This window comes from Erythrolamprus reginae, chromosome Z (assembly GCF_031021105.1).
Source record: "Erythrolamprus reginae isolate rEryReg1 chromosome Z, rEryReg1.hap1, whole genome shotgun sequence".
In the NCBI taxonomy this organism is placed as follows: Eukaryota; Metazoa; Chordata; class Lepidosauria; order Squamata; family Dipsadidae; genus Erythrolamprus; species Erythrolamprus reginae.
The window spans coordinates 75,860,482-75,877,281 of record NC_091963.1 but is presented as its reverse complement, the minus strand read 5'-3'; the positions used below and the strand labels follow the sequence as shown (position 1 = coordinate 75,877,281).

At 40.4% G+C, this 16,800-nt stretch overlaps 1 protein-coding gene across 1 annotated transcript in view; it reads right to left on the bottom strand.

Annotated features, from left to right (window-relative positions):
* DNAJC13 (DnaJ heat shock protein family (Hsp40) member C13) overlaps nt 1–16,800 on the bottom strand; it is a 179,415-nt gene that overhangs the window by 81,316 nt on the left and 81,299 nt on the right. The window contains exons 21-22 of the mRNA XM_070726342.1: nt 813–997; nt 235–309 (exon numbers count right to left, since the gene is read on the bottom strand). Of these exons, the coding sequence (XP_070582443.1) occupies nt 235–309; nt 813–997 (260 nt within the window). The remainder of the gene's footprint in view (nt 1–234; nt 310–812; nt 998–16,800) is intronic.

Below are 16,800 nucleotides of genomic sequence, written 5' to 3'. Positions count from 1 at the left end.
CTACTAATACTACTACTAATAATAATTATTATTATTATATACTTAACGAGTTGCTTCAGTGAATTGGGCAGTCATACCAATGAAATAATAATAGGAATTACAAAGAATGGTATCGGTGCTTGAGCAAAATGAACTGCTGTTCTAATCTATCTTTGCAGTATCCTGTATAGTTAGTATTTTATTTATATTTTAGACCACATCCATTATGCATGGTAGAATTTCTTTAAGAATTACCTGGACTGACATATCCTCTGGCTTACTAGAACATGTTAGGACTGCAACACAACGATTAAAAGCATCTTGCAAAACCTGTAAGGATGGATGACATTTGTTCTGTAAATTACCAAATGGAAAACTATCAAAAGTTAGAAAGCTATGTATACTAACTCTGACCAATATTTTAAAGATATAATATAGATATCGACAATCTAATATTTCCATACCAAATCCCATTAATCTCAGCCAGCAACAGCAAAGGCGTGGATATATGGCAAATAAAAAGTGTGTAACACTTGAAAGCACCATGCCTATTCCTGCTACAAGCTGAGATTCAATAGCCCAAATATTTATTTTCACAAACATTTCTAGTATTCTACAATGTAAAATCAAAACAGCAGTTTTAAAACCTCTTCTATTTGTACAAACTCAAAGGCAGTTTTATGTTTAAAACTTTGTATTTATAACATGGTATTTATAACAGGGTACAAATTAAAATTCCTGAAAATATTTAATAATAATCATTCTTAAAATCCATTTCTTTCCTTTGTCGAATATAATACAACAAACATTTCTATTAGTAAGTTTGAATGTACCTCTATTCCATTCTCTCTCCTTAGTTCTTCTGCATTAAGTGCTGAACAACTGACTGTGTAGAAGGCTAATTCTGTGGCAGCTGGCAACAGAGGAGACTCTTTGGAAAACAAAAGGTTATCTGAAGTCTCTATCATGATTGTTTTAATCAACATTGGATAACCTGCATACTTATATGGCTTCAAATCTGGAAAGGGACAGAATGTCAGAAATCAATATCTGCAATGAAATCTTGGAAGTTTGGCAGTTATTCTATGCCACAAGTTATATTTCTATGATTTTTAAAATATTCCTGCTAATAATATTTTAGAAGAGTCATTGAATCCCATTGAGAACCTAACATGTAGTACTTTTTGCTGGCTTTTCTTTTATAAAATAACAACAAAGATATTTATTCAGAAACATTCATAATTAAAATGAAAGAAAGTTTAATGAAGAGATAAAACATCTGGAATTCATTCTTCTTTATATATCACATCAAAATATATTACATACATAAGGTTGGAGATAACACTAAAGATCTCTGATAGCTCAACAAGTTTCTCAATAAGAATATGGTTGAAACCTTTAGACATAGAAGAGGTGTTAGTCTTACCTGATATGTTCTTCTCATACGGTGGAGCTAGCCTGCAAGAATTCAGCCAACAAGGACTGAGTCTGACAAATGGTTTATCTTCCTCCTCCTGCCTCAATTCCCCTTATGATGGTCAGACTCTGTGTGTAGCTCCCAAAGTCAAACAAACAAGATCATCACAATTTGGTGGAACTAGAGGTTAGCTCCACCCTATGAGAAGAGGTGTATCACGACCAACACCCCTTCTCCATAGTGGAACTAACCTCCAAGAATGGGACATACCAAAGTAGTCCATCTGTTGGGAGGGTTAAGTCTGACTGGCCTCTCCTGACTGTGGCACCACACATTGGAGGACCCTGTGACCAAATGCCAACTTAGCAGACGCAAAAACATCAATTTTATAGTGGCGGATAAAGGGGAACCAGTGAGGCCCAAATGGCCATTCAGCAAACCTCTTGAGTGGACCACGCAGCCGTTGTTGCAGCATTATGGGTAGTGTGTTGTCACTCTGGTCGATCATGGTAAGGACTGCAGGTCATAAGCTTTTGCAATTACACTATGCAGCCAGCGCCGCATGGAGAACGCCTTCTGTCCCAAGGATGTGGGTTGAGAAGAGACTGCCTTTGATCTGCACAGGGAGAAAGTGTGCTTGGGATAGATTTTCAGTGCCCTTCTAACATTGAGCTTCTGCCACTGCCTCTCTAACAAGATTTTCTAGAACCTGGCAATACCTTAGAGTGCCCCACCAGGCAGTCAACTGGTAACAGTAGATCCAAGTGTATCACTGATATGTGACAGAGCAACAATTCTGTCTGTGGGGTTCTCCATGGCTTGCAGACTGACAGAGCTTTGAGGTCTGCAAACCAGGTTCTCCTGGGTCAATGGAGGGCAAAGAGCAGCACCTAGGCCTTCTCCAATATCTTCCAGATAACTTTGGGGAGGAGAGGCAGAGGGGGGAACGCATACAGCAGGCCAGACCAGTTGCAGAAAGGGCATCCACTCCCTCGATGCCCTGGGTCTGGAAGCGGGTGAAATATCTGGTGCTCTCTGGAATAGCAAAGAGGTCCATTATTGGAAAACTGAAGCAACTCACCAGGGGTTAGAAGAGGGAAAGGTGATGGCTCCACTCCACCTGGTCCATAGTGATGTGGCTGAGCCAATCTGCTGTCATATTGGCCACTCAAGAGATGTGCTCTGCTGAAAGCAACAGAAGGTTGTGTTCTGCCCATAGCCCCAGGGATCTGGCCTCATCCATGAAATGACAGGACATGGTGTCCCTTTGACGGTTCATGTGGGTCTTTGCAGCCAAATTGTCTACAGTACCAGGATGTGCTGACAGGCCACCAGATATTTCAGCTGTTTGAGCACCAGGTAGACTGCCTATAGCTCCAGTCCGTTTATATTGAAGTGTGCCTCCATCGGAGTCCAAGTGCCCTGAGCTACAGCTGACTGTTCATGGGCCCCCCAACCATAGATCCCATCATTGGTAGTGATGGTGACTCTGCCAAAGTAGCAACCCTTTGCTATGACTGACGAGGTCCACCAATGGAGTGAGTGTTGGATGGCAAATGGAATCAGGACCCTGGATGGTGATGTGCTGTGCCCCAACTTCTGAAATGGCAAGAGAAACCATTGCAAATCTCTAGAATGCAGGTGAGTCCAAGGGACTGCAGATATGGATGGCAGATATCATTTTACCCAGGAGTGAGAAAACCCTGTATGCCCCAGAACTTGCTGAGAGAGTTCAGAAATACTGTCCTGGTGCTCCTGGAAAAGATACACTATGAACTCTAGAGAATCAACAATGGCTCCCATGTGATCAGTCTAGTGGTGAGTGACAGGTAGCTCTTTTCCAAATCTATTGAGACCTGTGGTGTTTGTAGGTGTTAATAGTTACCTGGACATCCTGCATCACTAGGTGCCTGGACAATGACTAAATGAGGATGTTGTCCAGGTAACATGGGACATGCATGCCGCCAGCACCTTGAAGAAAACCTGTGAAACTGAAGAGAGGTCAAAGGGAAGAGCCCTATATTTGTAATGGGAACCTGCATAATAGAAGCAGAGAAATTTTTGATGGGGAGGCTGAATCAGGACATATAGGTAAGCTTCAGTGAGGTCAATGAAAGCGAGGAGGTCCCCCTTCCAGATGCCGCCTAATATAGAGTGAAGCGTGTGCATTTTAAATTTCTTATATACCATATATCGATTTAGATGCTTCAAGTCAAGAATTGCTTTCCACTCACCTGAGGATTTGGGGACCACAAATGGGATAGAATAGAATCCCTGTTTTTGCTGATCCACAGGCACCTGTTGAATGGCTCGAATATTCAGCAAGTGCTGGATGGCAACATCCATGAGAACCCATTTGTCAAGACTGGAAGACACAGGGCATTGAATGAAAAACATTAGGGGAGTGGAGATAAATTCTAGGGAGAGCCCAGATGAAATGGTGAGGATTGAGCAAGGGATTACTTAGCATGGCAGGAGGAGTGACCTCCTGCACCTCGAAAGGTCCACATTAACTGTCTGCCCTTACCCACCCCCACCCCCATCCTGACAAAGGCATTGTCTGAACCCTTATTGGGCCTAAAACCTCCCATACCTAGGACCTTGGTAAAAGACCTGAAAGGGGTGCCTATTGTAGGGGGAGGAGCAAAAGGAACTGTTATTGGTGAGTAAAGGAAGAACTTTCCTCTTTTTCCCATGACTTGATTAATATGGGGTCTAAGGCTTCCCCACACAACTGTTGGCTCCTAAGAGAGCGGATGCCAAGCGCCACTTATGGTGTGTGTCCACAGACCAACTGCGCAAACAATGCATCCTCCTGCCCACCACAGAGGCCCGCAGAGAAGCGGTCTGTTTGAAGGGTGGCATCAAACATAAATTGGGCAGTGGCCCTGGCTGGCTCTGAGGTTGGACACTGGTAGGCACTCCTGGAGTTGTTGTAGCCACTGCAATGATGTGCAACAGAAGAAAGAGGTGGTAGTGGAGGCTCTGACAGCCCAGGCGGCTACCTGATAAGCCCTTTGCAGCGCCTACTTCATCCTTCAGGCCTACAGTCACAGCAACTCATCAGATTCACCCAGCGGGTGGGCGGAAAAATATAAGGCCAAGACTGGGTTGTCAACAGGAGGCAGCTGGAGACGCTGCGTCAGATCAGGCACTATGTTAAAATACCGTTTGTCCAAATGAGTGGGAAAGGGCCTTGATGTGAGAGTCTGTCATTGCCGCAAGACAACTTTAACAAAGAGAGGAGGGGTTGGAATTATCTCAGCCTCAGAAGTTGACTCCTCAAACAGAGGGGCCTAGGTGGATGATGTTTCTGATGACCCTGAGGCAGTCAAGTGAAAGTTGACAGCATACCTTGCCTTAAATAAGAGGGCCTTGAAAAGGCCAGGATGAAAGAGGCCCATAGAAACAGGAAGATAAAGAGTGAGGCCCTCGTCATCAGAAAAGTCACCCTCCTCTAAATCAGTTTGAGACCCAGAAATTGGTCACAGGAGTAGTGGTCATAAGACCATTCTCCACATAAGACCATTCTCCACAGTAAGTGCACCCCAAGGCAGAAGCGTGGTCAGAAGGGTCAGCTGGTATAGACGGCTGAAATCACTGGCATGGCTCTCTGTTGAAGACAGAGCCTCAATGCCTTGCTTGATCATGGTCACTACTAGGGCCTGCAAATTAGGGTCAAATGTTGCTATTGCCAATGGGGAAGTAATCCCCGTGGCCAATGGAGTAAGGTTCGCAGTGGTCTGGGAAGCCAGAGCCCCTGAAATCTCAGATCAGTGATGTTTAGATTTGGGTTGTCCAAGGACATGGATTTAGATGGATGAAGAGATGCCACCTCCTCTTAGGTACCCTCAAGGTCACCCCAGTTGCTGAGGTGTACCCCTCTGAGCATTTCAGACTATGGATCTACTTGTGGCAATTGGACTTGGCGCAAATGTTGTCCAATGTTTTGGCCCTTCAACACTCATCCTACTGGGTAGCCCAGGAAACCCTGCAATACTCATCCTGCTGGGTAGCCCATGTTTGGCCCTGCCAGGGAGTGCGGGTGGGGGGACTGCCCCCATGGAAAGAAGGGCCAGCTGCAGCACGAGAGGTCTATGAGAACGGGGCTGCAGGCATTGAATGTAAGCTCTTGTGAGAGCAACCCTTGTGCTTGCCCTTGCCTGCCTCTGCAATATTGCAGAGTTCACCACAGAAAAGAGATAACAAGGCCACAGTGGTGTAAAATGGCCACTGTGGCACTAAAAATGGCAGATCCTGCCTTCTGGGAAGGCAAGATGGCCACTGCGCCCCCAAAATGTCCCCTGCTACAGAAGGTCAGCCTCATTGCCACCAAAATGATTTCTGGTTGACAGAGCAGGCTCTGGTGGCGATATCCAGTGACAACTCAGGTGTGATGAACCGAAGAGTGCTATCTGAAAAAAGGAGCCAAGTGGAAGGGTGAGCTCTGTTAGTGGGGGGCGGGCGGCAGCAACTGACAGGTGGTCAAGTGTTGGGAAGCGACTGGCTAGGTGACACTTGCGCCAGCAGGATATGCTGCTGCAAGCCGGTCTTGCTGCCACTCCAGGCCAAGCAGTAAAGAGAGTAAGAACTCCCTTGACCAGGGGTCACGTGAGCACAAAAATTCCAGCAACACTTTAATGAATTGGTGAAACAGCAGCACTGTTGGCTAGACCGCAATGCCACCAAAGGAGCTGGGCAAGGAAAGTGGAGCGAAACTCCCAAGGCTGACTTGGGGGGAATCCCTCCCCCTTGGATGGCCCTTGGCTTGACACCCAGGCAGCAGAGAGAGCCAATGCCCCCACTTTCCTGACCCATTCTAACCACCGCTAGTAGTGGGGCATGATCTGACAATCATATACAACCAATTTCTGATTTTTTAACTTGTACATTTTCCATCCTATTCATTAATTTATAATCAATACAGCTGAATGTGTTATGTTTTACAGAATAATAAGTACCTCTATTTGGTAGATCCACATGAAGATCAACCATATTAAGTCTATTTAAATGCAACGTTCTTATATTTGCCATTCCCACTGTTAATTGCATAATAAAATCTCCTGCCAAAAACACTGTGCCCTCCCCCAAATTATCTAACTTTCTCTTTGTATTTATTATGAATTGCTTTGTGTTCACATTTGGAGCATAAATTGCTGCTAATGTTATTTTCTGTTGATTTATTTTCCCTTTAACAAATAACCATCTCCCGTTCCTATCTCTTTGAACCTCCACCACCTCTAATGGAACTCTTTGATGAATAAGAATTGCCACACCTCTGCTATTTTGGTTACTCCAATACTCATATATCCATTTCCAATTATTATCAATTATACGTTTATCCATTCTTCAACGTCATTTACGCATTTCTGTTAAAACCATAATAACCACCCTATTATCCCTGGCCATTCTTAGTACTCTATAATGTTTCAAATTCGATTCCAATCTATTCACATTTAAAGCCATAATAGTCCAATCACTCACTATATATAATTATGTTCCCTTTTCCCTTTTGTAGTGTTCCTAATTTACTTATTTTTCTCCTTTTTACCCTACTCATACCCCACCATGATCCCCCTCTGCTTTAGGAAGTACAATAAATTGAATATTTGTCCTTCCACGAAGGCACCAATACTGATTACTCCTCCACCACCTGGCTCCCTTAATAACAACAACAACAACAACAACAAAATTAAGTCCCCACCACTCTCTTCCTTAATTCCCCCTTCAGCATTCAGCTCTTCTTGTATTATGCTATTCCCTTCCCCCATAAAAAGGAGAAGGGAAACCTGACAAAAAGCTTCAAAAAACAATTGCAAAAAAGAAAGTCATTGGCAAGTCTTTAATTTCTTCACACATGCCTGTCTTGGTTTCTTCTCTTTCCCTCTTCATAAAGCTGCGACCTGTGCCTTGATGACTCTCAGTTGTTCATCTCTTTCCTTCTCTTCCAGCTCTGCCTAAAGTGAATCATCTGGAGTTCCCCTTCCGCTTGAATCAGTTGCTATATCAGCCTCTCCTCCTTTGACAGCTGCATCTGTTGCCCCACTGGATTTCTGCTTTCTCCTCTTTGATCTCTGCATTCTTCAAACTCTATGTCCAGTTGTTGCAACAAATTTTTCCCCTCCTCAAATGTGCATACTCTATACATCTGATTTCCTTGGTACACTAGAACGACTGCAGGAAATCCCAATGTAAATTTGACACCATTCCAGAACAAAAAAGTTGTAATTGGTATCAATGCAGCCCTTTCCTGTAGAGTTTGCCTAGAGAGGTATCTTAAAATTCTTATCTCATTTCCATCGTACTTCAGATCTGTCAGGCTTTGCAAACGTTCATAAAGCTTTTCAGCCTTTCACTTGCAAACACAACAACAATGTCTTTGTCTCTGCAGGTCTCTGCGGCCAATACTCCAATGGGCCCTCTCAATCTCCTGTTCATCAATATCTATGTCATTTGTTTTGAACCACTGTTGAATTGCCTTAGGTAATCTCAGACCTTTTCCAAACCCCTGCTTAAAGCCATGAAAACGTTCTGTTCTGAAGTTTTGTTGTTTTGTGATATAATTTGCCTTTCTAGCTTGGGCTTTCATTTCTTTTTCAATTGTTTCAATTTTCTCTTTCTGCTCCTGTTTGCCCTTTTTAAGCCCTTGCACATCATTAATGAGGCCTCCGAATGCACTTTCCATCGCTTTAAATCTCTCCTCCATGGAGCCAAACATCCGTAGCAATTTATCTATGTTCCCTTCCATGCCTGGCTTGGCTCTACCCTCCGCCATCTTTTCTTTGTATTCTACTCACTGTTTTCCAATTTCAGAATCCAATGGCATTCAGCAGCATCCACCTTTTCCAAACTTTCTTCTTCACTTCTCTTTGTTCTCCTTTAATTTCTCTTTCTTTCTATCCAGTTTTCAAGGAGTTTGAGGGAGTTTTTCGCGTTTTCTATCAACTTTTCAAAATCTTTTCAGGGGGCCCTCCTGTGGTTGCCTCTAAAACCCTCAGCGACGCATGCGTAATCAAAGAATCTGGAGATATAATATGGTTGTAACCTCAAATGAACAAGATAAACTTAAATTGCTAACATAATTATGTGAATATTTTAGAATAAATGATGTAGGGGAGATACAGCAATCAATTGTATGGGATGCAAGTAAGGCATTTATGATGGGGCAATGTATAAATATGGATATAAGGAAGAGATGAGGGAGAGAAACTGAGACTAAGATAAGGGAAATATATTTGATACAAGAGCAATTGAGAGCCACGAAAAGAAGGGGATGGAACAAAGGGAATGGAACACTTTATTGAAATTTAAAAAGAAACAATTGAAACTGTCTGATGAGTTACAATGGAACAATGTTACAATGGCAATGAGTTACAATGTTACAATGGCAAGGAGATGAAGGATTATGGGATGGGACAAATCAATGAAACAAATGGTAAGATATTTAAAGAAGAGAAAAGAAAAATCTTGTATATTAACATTAAGAGACTCTATTGGTGAGGTAAGATATGGTAAAGATCAGTTGGAGGAAAATAATGAGAAACCATTATGAAGATCTGTATAAAGAAGAACAGGTGAATTTGGGAGTCATTAACATTGGGGAAAAAGTAACTAAGGAAGATAGACAAATGTTAAATGCAGAAATTACACAAGATGAAATAGTCAGATTAATTAAAGGGTTGAAAACAACCAAAGTATCAGGCCCTGATGAGTATATAGAAGAATTTTATAAGACTTATATGGATGAACTGATACCGTATTTGAGGAAACTGTTTAATGATATATTTAAAACTTATAATATCCCATAGACATGGAGGATATAAGAGATTGTCATTATCCTGAAAAAGGACTAGGATTTAAGGGATCCTGATTCCTATCATCCCATCAGTTTGGCAAATCATAAAATATAAAATATAAAATATTTATGAAGATACTGGCAAAGAGAATTGAGAATATTTTGCCAAAAATCATTGAGAAAGATCAATATGGGTTTGTAAAGGGAAGGAAGATAAGTGCACCAATAAGAACTGCTGTCAATGTGATACACAATGCTGCTGTTACTAAGAGGAAATTGGGAATTTTGAAATTAGATGTGTATAAAACCTTTGTTAAGGTTAACCATAGTTAAACATGAGAGATACATTTTGTGAGATTATAAAAGGAATATATAGTGAGAATGCAGCAGAAATAAGAATGAATGGACAAAGAATGCATATCTTTAAAATTTAAAATGGGATTAAGCAGGGCTGCCCACTATGTCCAATGTTATTTGTAATGGCAATAGAGACGCTAGCCAACATATGAAAAATTGAAAAAAGTGGAAAATCTCCCTCAAAACATCATAAATTTCGCTTGAAGATAAGCAGAGCCATAGAGCAATTATAGAAAAATCTAAGATTTGCAGTTTTAAGGGAAGACGGATTTTCTTTCGCTATCACGAAGTGAGTACAATAAATCTTAATAAAATGGCTGAAGGGGCTGACCCTAGCCTCGGGAAAATTGAAACGAAAGTGGGTAAATTACTTCAGATTGTTGGCGGCTTTGAACAAAGATTCCAGCAAGTCAAAAGTGTATTGGAAAATCTTTCCCTAGATATTAAAATAGTTAAAAAGGGAGCAGATGAGTCAGCTGAAAACTTAGAACTTAGAGCAACAAGTTAAAAGCCAAGCTGAGGTTTGTAAGCAATATAATTATAGGCTTGCCAATTTGGAGGATCGTCAGAGAAGAAATTTATGTCTGCATGGTTTTAAACCAGATTTTGCTCCATGCTTGAAATTAGCTGAAGCACTTTTTGGTTGGATGAAAGCGCAGGGCACTCAAGTTGTTTTTGATGACATGGAGCATGTTCATTGGGGCGTTCCACGTAGAAACCGGGAGAGGCAAACAGACATTGTTATGGCCTTGGCCAGTGAGAAGAAAGCTGAAATGATCTATAAGTATTTGAAAAGTTGTGCCGGCTTTAATCAAGATAGAAATGAGATAAGAGTTCTTAGAGATCTCTTCTGGGAAACTTTGAGAGCGAGAGCTGCTTTACGCCCAATTTCAAGCTGTCTATATCAAAGTGGAAAAAAGTTTATCTGGGGTTTTCCAGCTGCAATTTGGTGTTCCAGGAAAATAAGATGTTTAGAGCAAGATCATTGGAGGAGGGAAAGGAACTATTGAAGCAACTGGATATTGAATTTGGAGAAAGCGGAGCAGTTGGAGAGCCACAAGGAGCAGGAGAAGATTATTTCAGCAGTTGCAGTACCCCAGACGAGGAGGAAAGGCAAAGGGAGGAGCAGCTGAAGGAGTTGACGGGGCAGGTGGAGGCCATTAGAAGGGAGCAGAGAAGAACAAGAGCCCAGCGTGAGAGGAAAGCAAAGAAGTGAAGAGTTGAAACTGACTCTGCTGCCCCCCTCTGGAGATGGCTCCGGAAACTATTGTTAATTTTTATTCTTGTTGGGAGGAGATGGGAAAAAGTAAAAGAAGGTATTATTCAATGGTTAAATAAAGGAGGGTGGGAGGGGATTTTTTTCTCTAAATATATTAAAAAGCGGTTGCAAGTGGAGCTCAGCAGCGTAGGAACGTAATCAGTAGAAGTACCTCATGATTGGACAAGGATTTTTCTAGTCCTCTCCCTTCTTGGCAGGGGGAGCATGGGGGGGAGGCACTTTGGGGGGGTGATTGGGGTGAGGAAGGGAAAAATAAGTAAATCAAGAGCAAAACAAGAGGGGAAAAGGGTTATCCTTGTATATTTTGAATGAGTGTACAATAATGGTTTTAAATGTGAATGGTTTGGGATCGGATTTGAAACGTTACAGGATACTGAGGATGGCTATGCAAAACAAGGTGGATATTATGATTTTGACAGAAACACATAAAAGATGGGGAGGAAGGGATAAATTGGTAAATGATAGAAATTGGAAATGGGTATATGAATCTCGAGGAATGCAAAATAGTAGAGGTACGGCGATTCTTATTTATCATTGGGTTCTATTTGAGGAGGTTGGAGTTCAGAAAGATAGAGAAGGGAGGTAGCATTGAGAGACCCTAGTGGAGAGGTTAGATATGGTAAAGAGCAGCTATAGAAGATCATGAGAAAATATTATGAGGATTTGTATAAAGTGAAGCAGGTAAATATAGGAGTCCTTAATGTTGGGAAAATAGTAAGTGAAGAAGATAAACAAATATTGAATGCAGAAATCAGATAAGATGACATTGTTAGAGTAATTAAAGGGTTAAAACAAGCCAAAGCACCAGGCCTGGATGGGTTCACAGGAGAATTTTATAAAACCTATATGAATGAATTGTTGCCACAGTTGGGGAAACTGTTTAATAATATATTGTTAACTCATGATATCCCGCAGACATGGAAGACTTCAGAGATTGTTACCATTCTGAAGACTGATCGAGATTTAAGAGAGTCTGGGTCCTACCATCCTATTAATTTGGCAAATCAAGATTATAAAATATTTATGAAGATACTGGCAAATAGACTCAAAAATATTCTACCAAAAATAATTGAAGAGGATTAATATGGGTTTGTGAAGGGTAGGAAAATAAGTGAACCAATTAGAAATGTAATAAATGTGATGCACCATGCTACTGTTACTAAAAGGAAATTGGGAATTTTGAAATTAGATGTTTATAAAGCTTTTGATAAAGTTAACCATAGCTATTTATACAAATTATGTAATGAATTAAATATGGGGGGCAAATTTTGTGGAATTATAAAAGAGATTTATAAAGGGAATGAAGCGTATATAAAGGTGAATGGACAAAGAATGCAGAGAATTAAAATACAAAATGGCACCAAGCAGGGATGCCCTTTATCTCCAATGTTATTTGTAATAGCAATAGAGACATTAGCTAATAAGATAAGACAAGATTAATTAAACCTATTTGCAGATGATGCAATTATACTGACCCAGACCCCGATGGAGATGATTAAAGGTCTAAGAAATATTTTGCAAGATTTTAAATAGGAATCGGGGTTGTCGGCCAATATGGAAAAATCAGAGATTATGTGTTTAAATACAGGTCCGAGAGAGCATATAGAAATTAGGAAAGAATCAGGGTTGAAGTTAAGATTAAAGCAAATTAAATATTTAGGAATTTGGTTATTCAGAAACTCAGCGAAAATCGAGGAGGTAAAATTAGAGACAAATATGGAGGAAAATGTTGAAACAGATGAGGAGCTAGAAAGAGAAAAAGCTAAGGAGAATGGCTAAAATAAGAGCATTAAAAATGATGATAGTTCCCAAAATGATGTATCTGTTTCAGGTATTGCCACAGGGTTTATTAGCATCAAAGTTTTTATGGAGTGGGATAAAAAAGTTAATTATTGGGTAGAAGAAGAAAAGAGACCGAGAATAAGGAAAAAGTGGTTAATAGTGAATGAAAAAGAGGGTGGATGAGGAATTCCTTGTTTGGAGTTGTATAGGGAAGCATTTCAAATTGAAAGATTTATGGAGTTGCAATTATTTGAAAATAAATGGATGAAATTGGAAAAAGAGATAAATGGGATGAAGAATAGAGAATTAATTTTTATAAGTTGGAATAGGAGCAATTTAGATAAATTAATAGGTCCCATGAAAGGGACTATGGAAATTTGGAAAAAATGGCAGGGGAAAATAGGATTATATAAATCAAAACTGTCATCGTTATATGTAATAAATAGAGATAACGAAACAAATCTAAATAGGGTTATAGGAGAGTTGAAGGGAAGAGGGATAATTAAGATAGAACAGTTATATAAGAAGGGTGGGAGGCCAAGTAGAAATCATATAGAATGGAGGTTGGGTAAGGGAAGATGGCTACAAATAAATGCAATATGTAAATATCTGAATGAAAGGGAGAATAAAGAAGCACTATTTAGGGAGGAGATAGAGAAAATGATAAGAGAAAAAAGTGACGGTACTAAGGCGCAAGCAAGTAATGTATATAAGGTGGAAGTGCAGACGGGGATGTGATCCAAGGATTGATTAAATGGTGGCAAAGTGAAATACAAGTAGAGGTGCAAGAGATGAAAAATATAGTGAAGAATATAAGGAAAACTAAGAATACAAGGGTTAGGGAAATGAGAAGGAAAATATTACATAAGTGGTATTACACACCCCTTCAACTTGCATATTTTCAGTAGAATGTTAAGGGTATTTGTTGGAATGGGTGCCAAGATAAAAGAGTGTTTAAAGGAGCTTTGGGAATGCCCAGTAGTGCAGAACTTTTGGCAAAAAGTGCAAGAGGATATTAATATGATGTTAAATACATGATGGATGATTACAAAGGAAATGGTAGTATTGGTTAAAAGCAATGCAATGGGAGAATTTAGAGAAATAAAACAAGCAGTGATAGAAAGCGCTCAGGCGATAATAGTATTGGGTTGGAAGGATGCGACAAAATGGACAATGCAAAATTGGTACTGGTACATGATGGATCACATTCAATTTGGGATTATGGATAAAAGGATGAACAACTCATGGGACGATGGGACAAGGTAAGACAATATATGGCGAGTAGAATCCGAGACCAAGCTACAAGAAACAAATTGAATCCCTTTTAATATGTAAATAGATACTTTGCTCTTGAGTTAAAATAGTTTATACAAGAAACACCCCCGATTCGGTGGTGGGGTGTAAATGTTTGTCTGGTGGTGGGCACTAATCAAAAAGCACCTGTTTTATGTCATGTGTGTGTTTATATTTGAAAAAATCAATAAAAATATTAAATAAAAAAATTATTGGGTAGAAGAAGATAAAAGGCCAAGCATAAGGAAAAATTGGCTAATAGGAAATGAGAAACATGGAGGAAAGGGAAGGCATAGCTTAGAGATGCGTTCCAAATTGGAAGACTAATGGAGCTGCAAGTATCAAAATAAATGGGTTAAGTTGGAAAAAGAGATTAGTGGGATAAGGAATAATTAATATTTAAAAGGTGGAATAAAAGTGATTTAGATAAATTATTAGGCCCTTTGAAAGGGACTTTAGAAATTTTGAAAACGTTGTGGCAGGGGAAATTAGGATTAAATAAATCAAAGCTGTCAACATTGTATGCCATAAATAGAAACAATGAAACAAACCTAAACAAGGTAATAGGTGAGTTGAAGGGCAGGGTGATTAATCGGATAGAACAGCCATATGAGAACAATGAAAGGGTTAGCAGAAACCGAATAGAATGGTGGTTGGGTCAGCAGAGATGGTTGCAAATAAATGCAATATGCACATATTTGAATGAAAGAGAAAATAAAGAAGCACTACTAAGGGAAGAGACAGAATAAGAGATAGAAATTTTTAAGAGAAAAAAGCAGTATTACAAAGGCACAATCAGGTAATATATACAGGATGTTAACACAGGCAGATGGGTGTGTGATCCAGGGACTAACTGGACAGTGGCAAAGTGAATTGCAAATAGACATACAAGAGATGAAGAATATAGTGGAGAATATAAGGAAAATTAAGAATACAAGGGTTAGAGAAATGAGGAGAAAAATTTTACATAATCATACACCTGCACAACTTGCATATATTTATTGGAATGTTAAGGGTGTCTGTTTGTATGGGTGTCAGGAGAGATGGGTGTTTATGCACATGTTTTGGGAGTGTTTGGGAGTGCAGAAATTCTGGAAAGAGGTGCAAAGGAAATTAATAGAATGTTAAATATAAAACGGGTGATTACAAAGGAGATGGCAGTATTAGTAATAAGGAGTGATATGGGTGAATTCCGAGAAATTAAAGTAGCAGCTATAGAAAGTGCCCAAGCGGTAATAGTTTTAGGTTGGAAGGATGCAACAAAATGGACAATACAAAAGTGGTACTGGTACATGGTAGAACACATTCAGTTTGAAATTATGGATATAAAATGAATATAATTAATGAAAATAAAGTGAAAGAACTGGTGGGATGATGGGACAGGGTTAGAGGTTATATGGTTAGTAGAATTCGAGACCAAGGTATAAAGAATAAACTGGAATCACTCTATAAGTTGTAAATATTATAATGTCCTTGGTTTAAAATGATGTAAAAAAGGTACAGTCTCATTTTGGTGGAGGAGTCTGACTGAATGATGTTGGGTGGTGGAAGCATGCATCACTGGACACTCTATTTTATGTAGTTTGTATCTGTTATTATTAAAAAATTAATAAAATTTATTTAAGAGAGAGAGAGAGAGAAACAAAGCTTCCACTGTCCTCAAAACAACAACAGCGATGACAAGCCAGCCAGCTGGAAAAAATCTCACAGTAGTTAATGAGTGGTGGAATAATCCTCAAAGAATGGGAGTGAGAATTTTACGCATCCTGTTTAGGCCAAGGACTGAGTCAAAGAGGGAGAACTGAGGTAGGAGTAGGAAGATATACAATTCGTCAGACTCAGTTCTAATTGACTGAAGGGATGGTGTCATCCCATTCTTGGAGGTTAGCTTCACCCACTATAAAGAAAAACTGAGTTGGAAAGGACCTTGAAAGTCTTCTACTTCAACTCCCTATTTAGGCAGGAAAGTCTACACTACTTCAGATAAATGGTTGTTCAATGTGTTGGAGCATTTACAACTTCTGGAAGCAAATTGTTCAACTGATTAATTGTTCTAACTGTCAAGAAATTTCTCCTTAATTTTCTCCTTGATTAAGTTTCCACCCATTGCTTCTTGTTCTACCCTCAGGTGCTTTGGAAAATAGCTTGACTCCCTCTTCTTTGTGGAAACCCCTGATATCAGAACACCTCTATCATGTCACCCCTAATAACTGAAGGGCCACACTTGGGAGTGCTACTGAAATGTGCCGAGAGCGCATGTATGCATGTGCTCCCAGCGGGAGATTCAGCTTCTGGGCACGTGCAGAAGCCAAATCTCACGTGAGGATGCACATGCAAGATTTTGCCAATTTTTGGCATTTTTTGTGCTTTCAGGCATGTGTAGAAGCAAATAAAAAGCAAAAAATTGGTGAAAAAATGGCTGCTGCTGTTGTTCAGAGGGCAAGAGGGGAGCAGAAGAGCCTTCTTCTCCCTCCCAACCCCCCACCTGCACAGGTAAAAGACCTCCGGCCACCCCCCAATGCAAAGGTTTCCCCTGCGTGTCCCAGTCACTCGTTCCACTGTCCCCGCCCCTTTTGGTTGCCTTCTGTGTCCCCATCGCTCGGTCTCTTTTTCCCCTCTTTGGGAAGAGGCCACCGCCACTTGCTTGCTCCTTCGCCTTCTTCTGTGGTGCGGGGAGCAGGCCGGGCGGCCGGAGCTCAGTGGCACCACAACCGTTCTTGCTGCTGGCTGGGGGTCTGCTGCTCTAGGCACCATAATGAGATTTAGTTGCTGTGCATGCAAAGCAACCAAAATCTTGTGTGAGGATCCTCACGCGAATGACATTTCGGCGCAGAAGATAAAACCAGCAATTTTCACCAGAATCACGCTGATTGCGCATGTGCACGGCTGCTGGTGCTA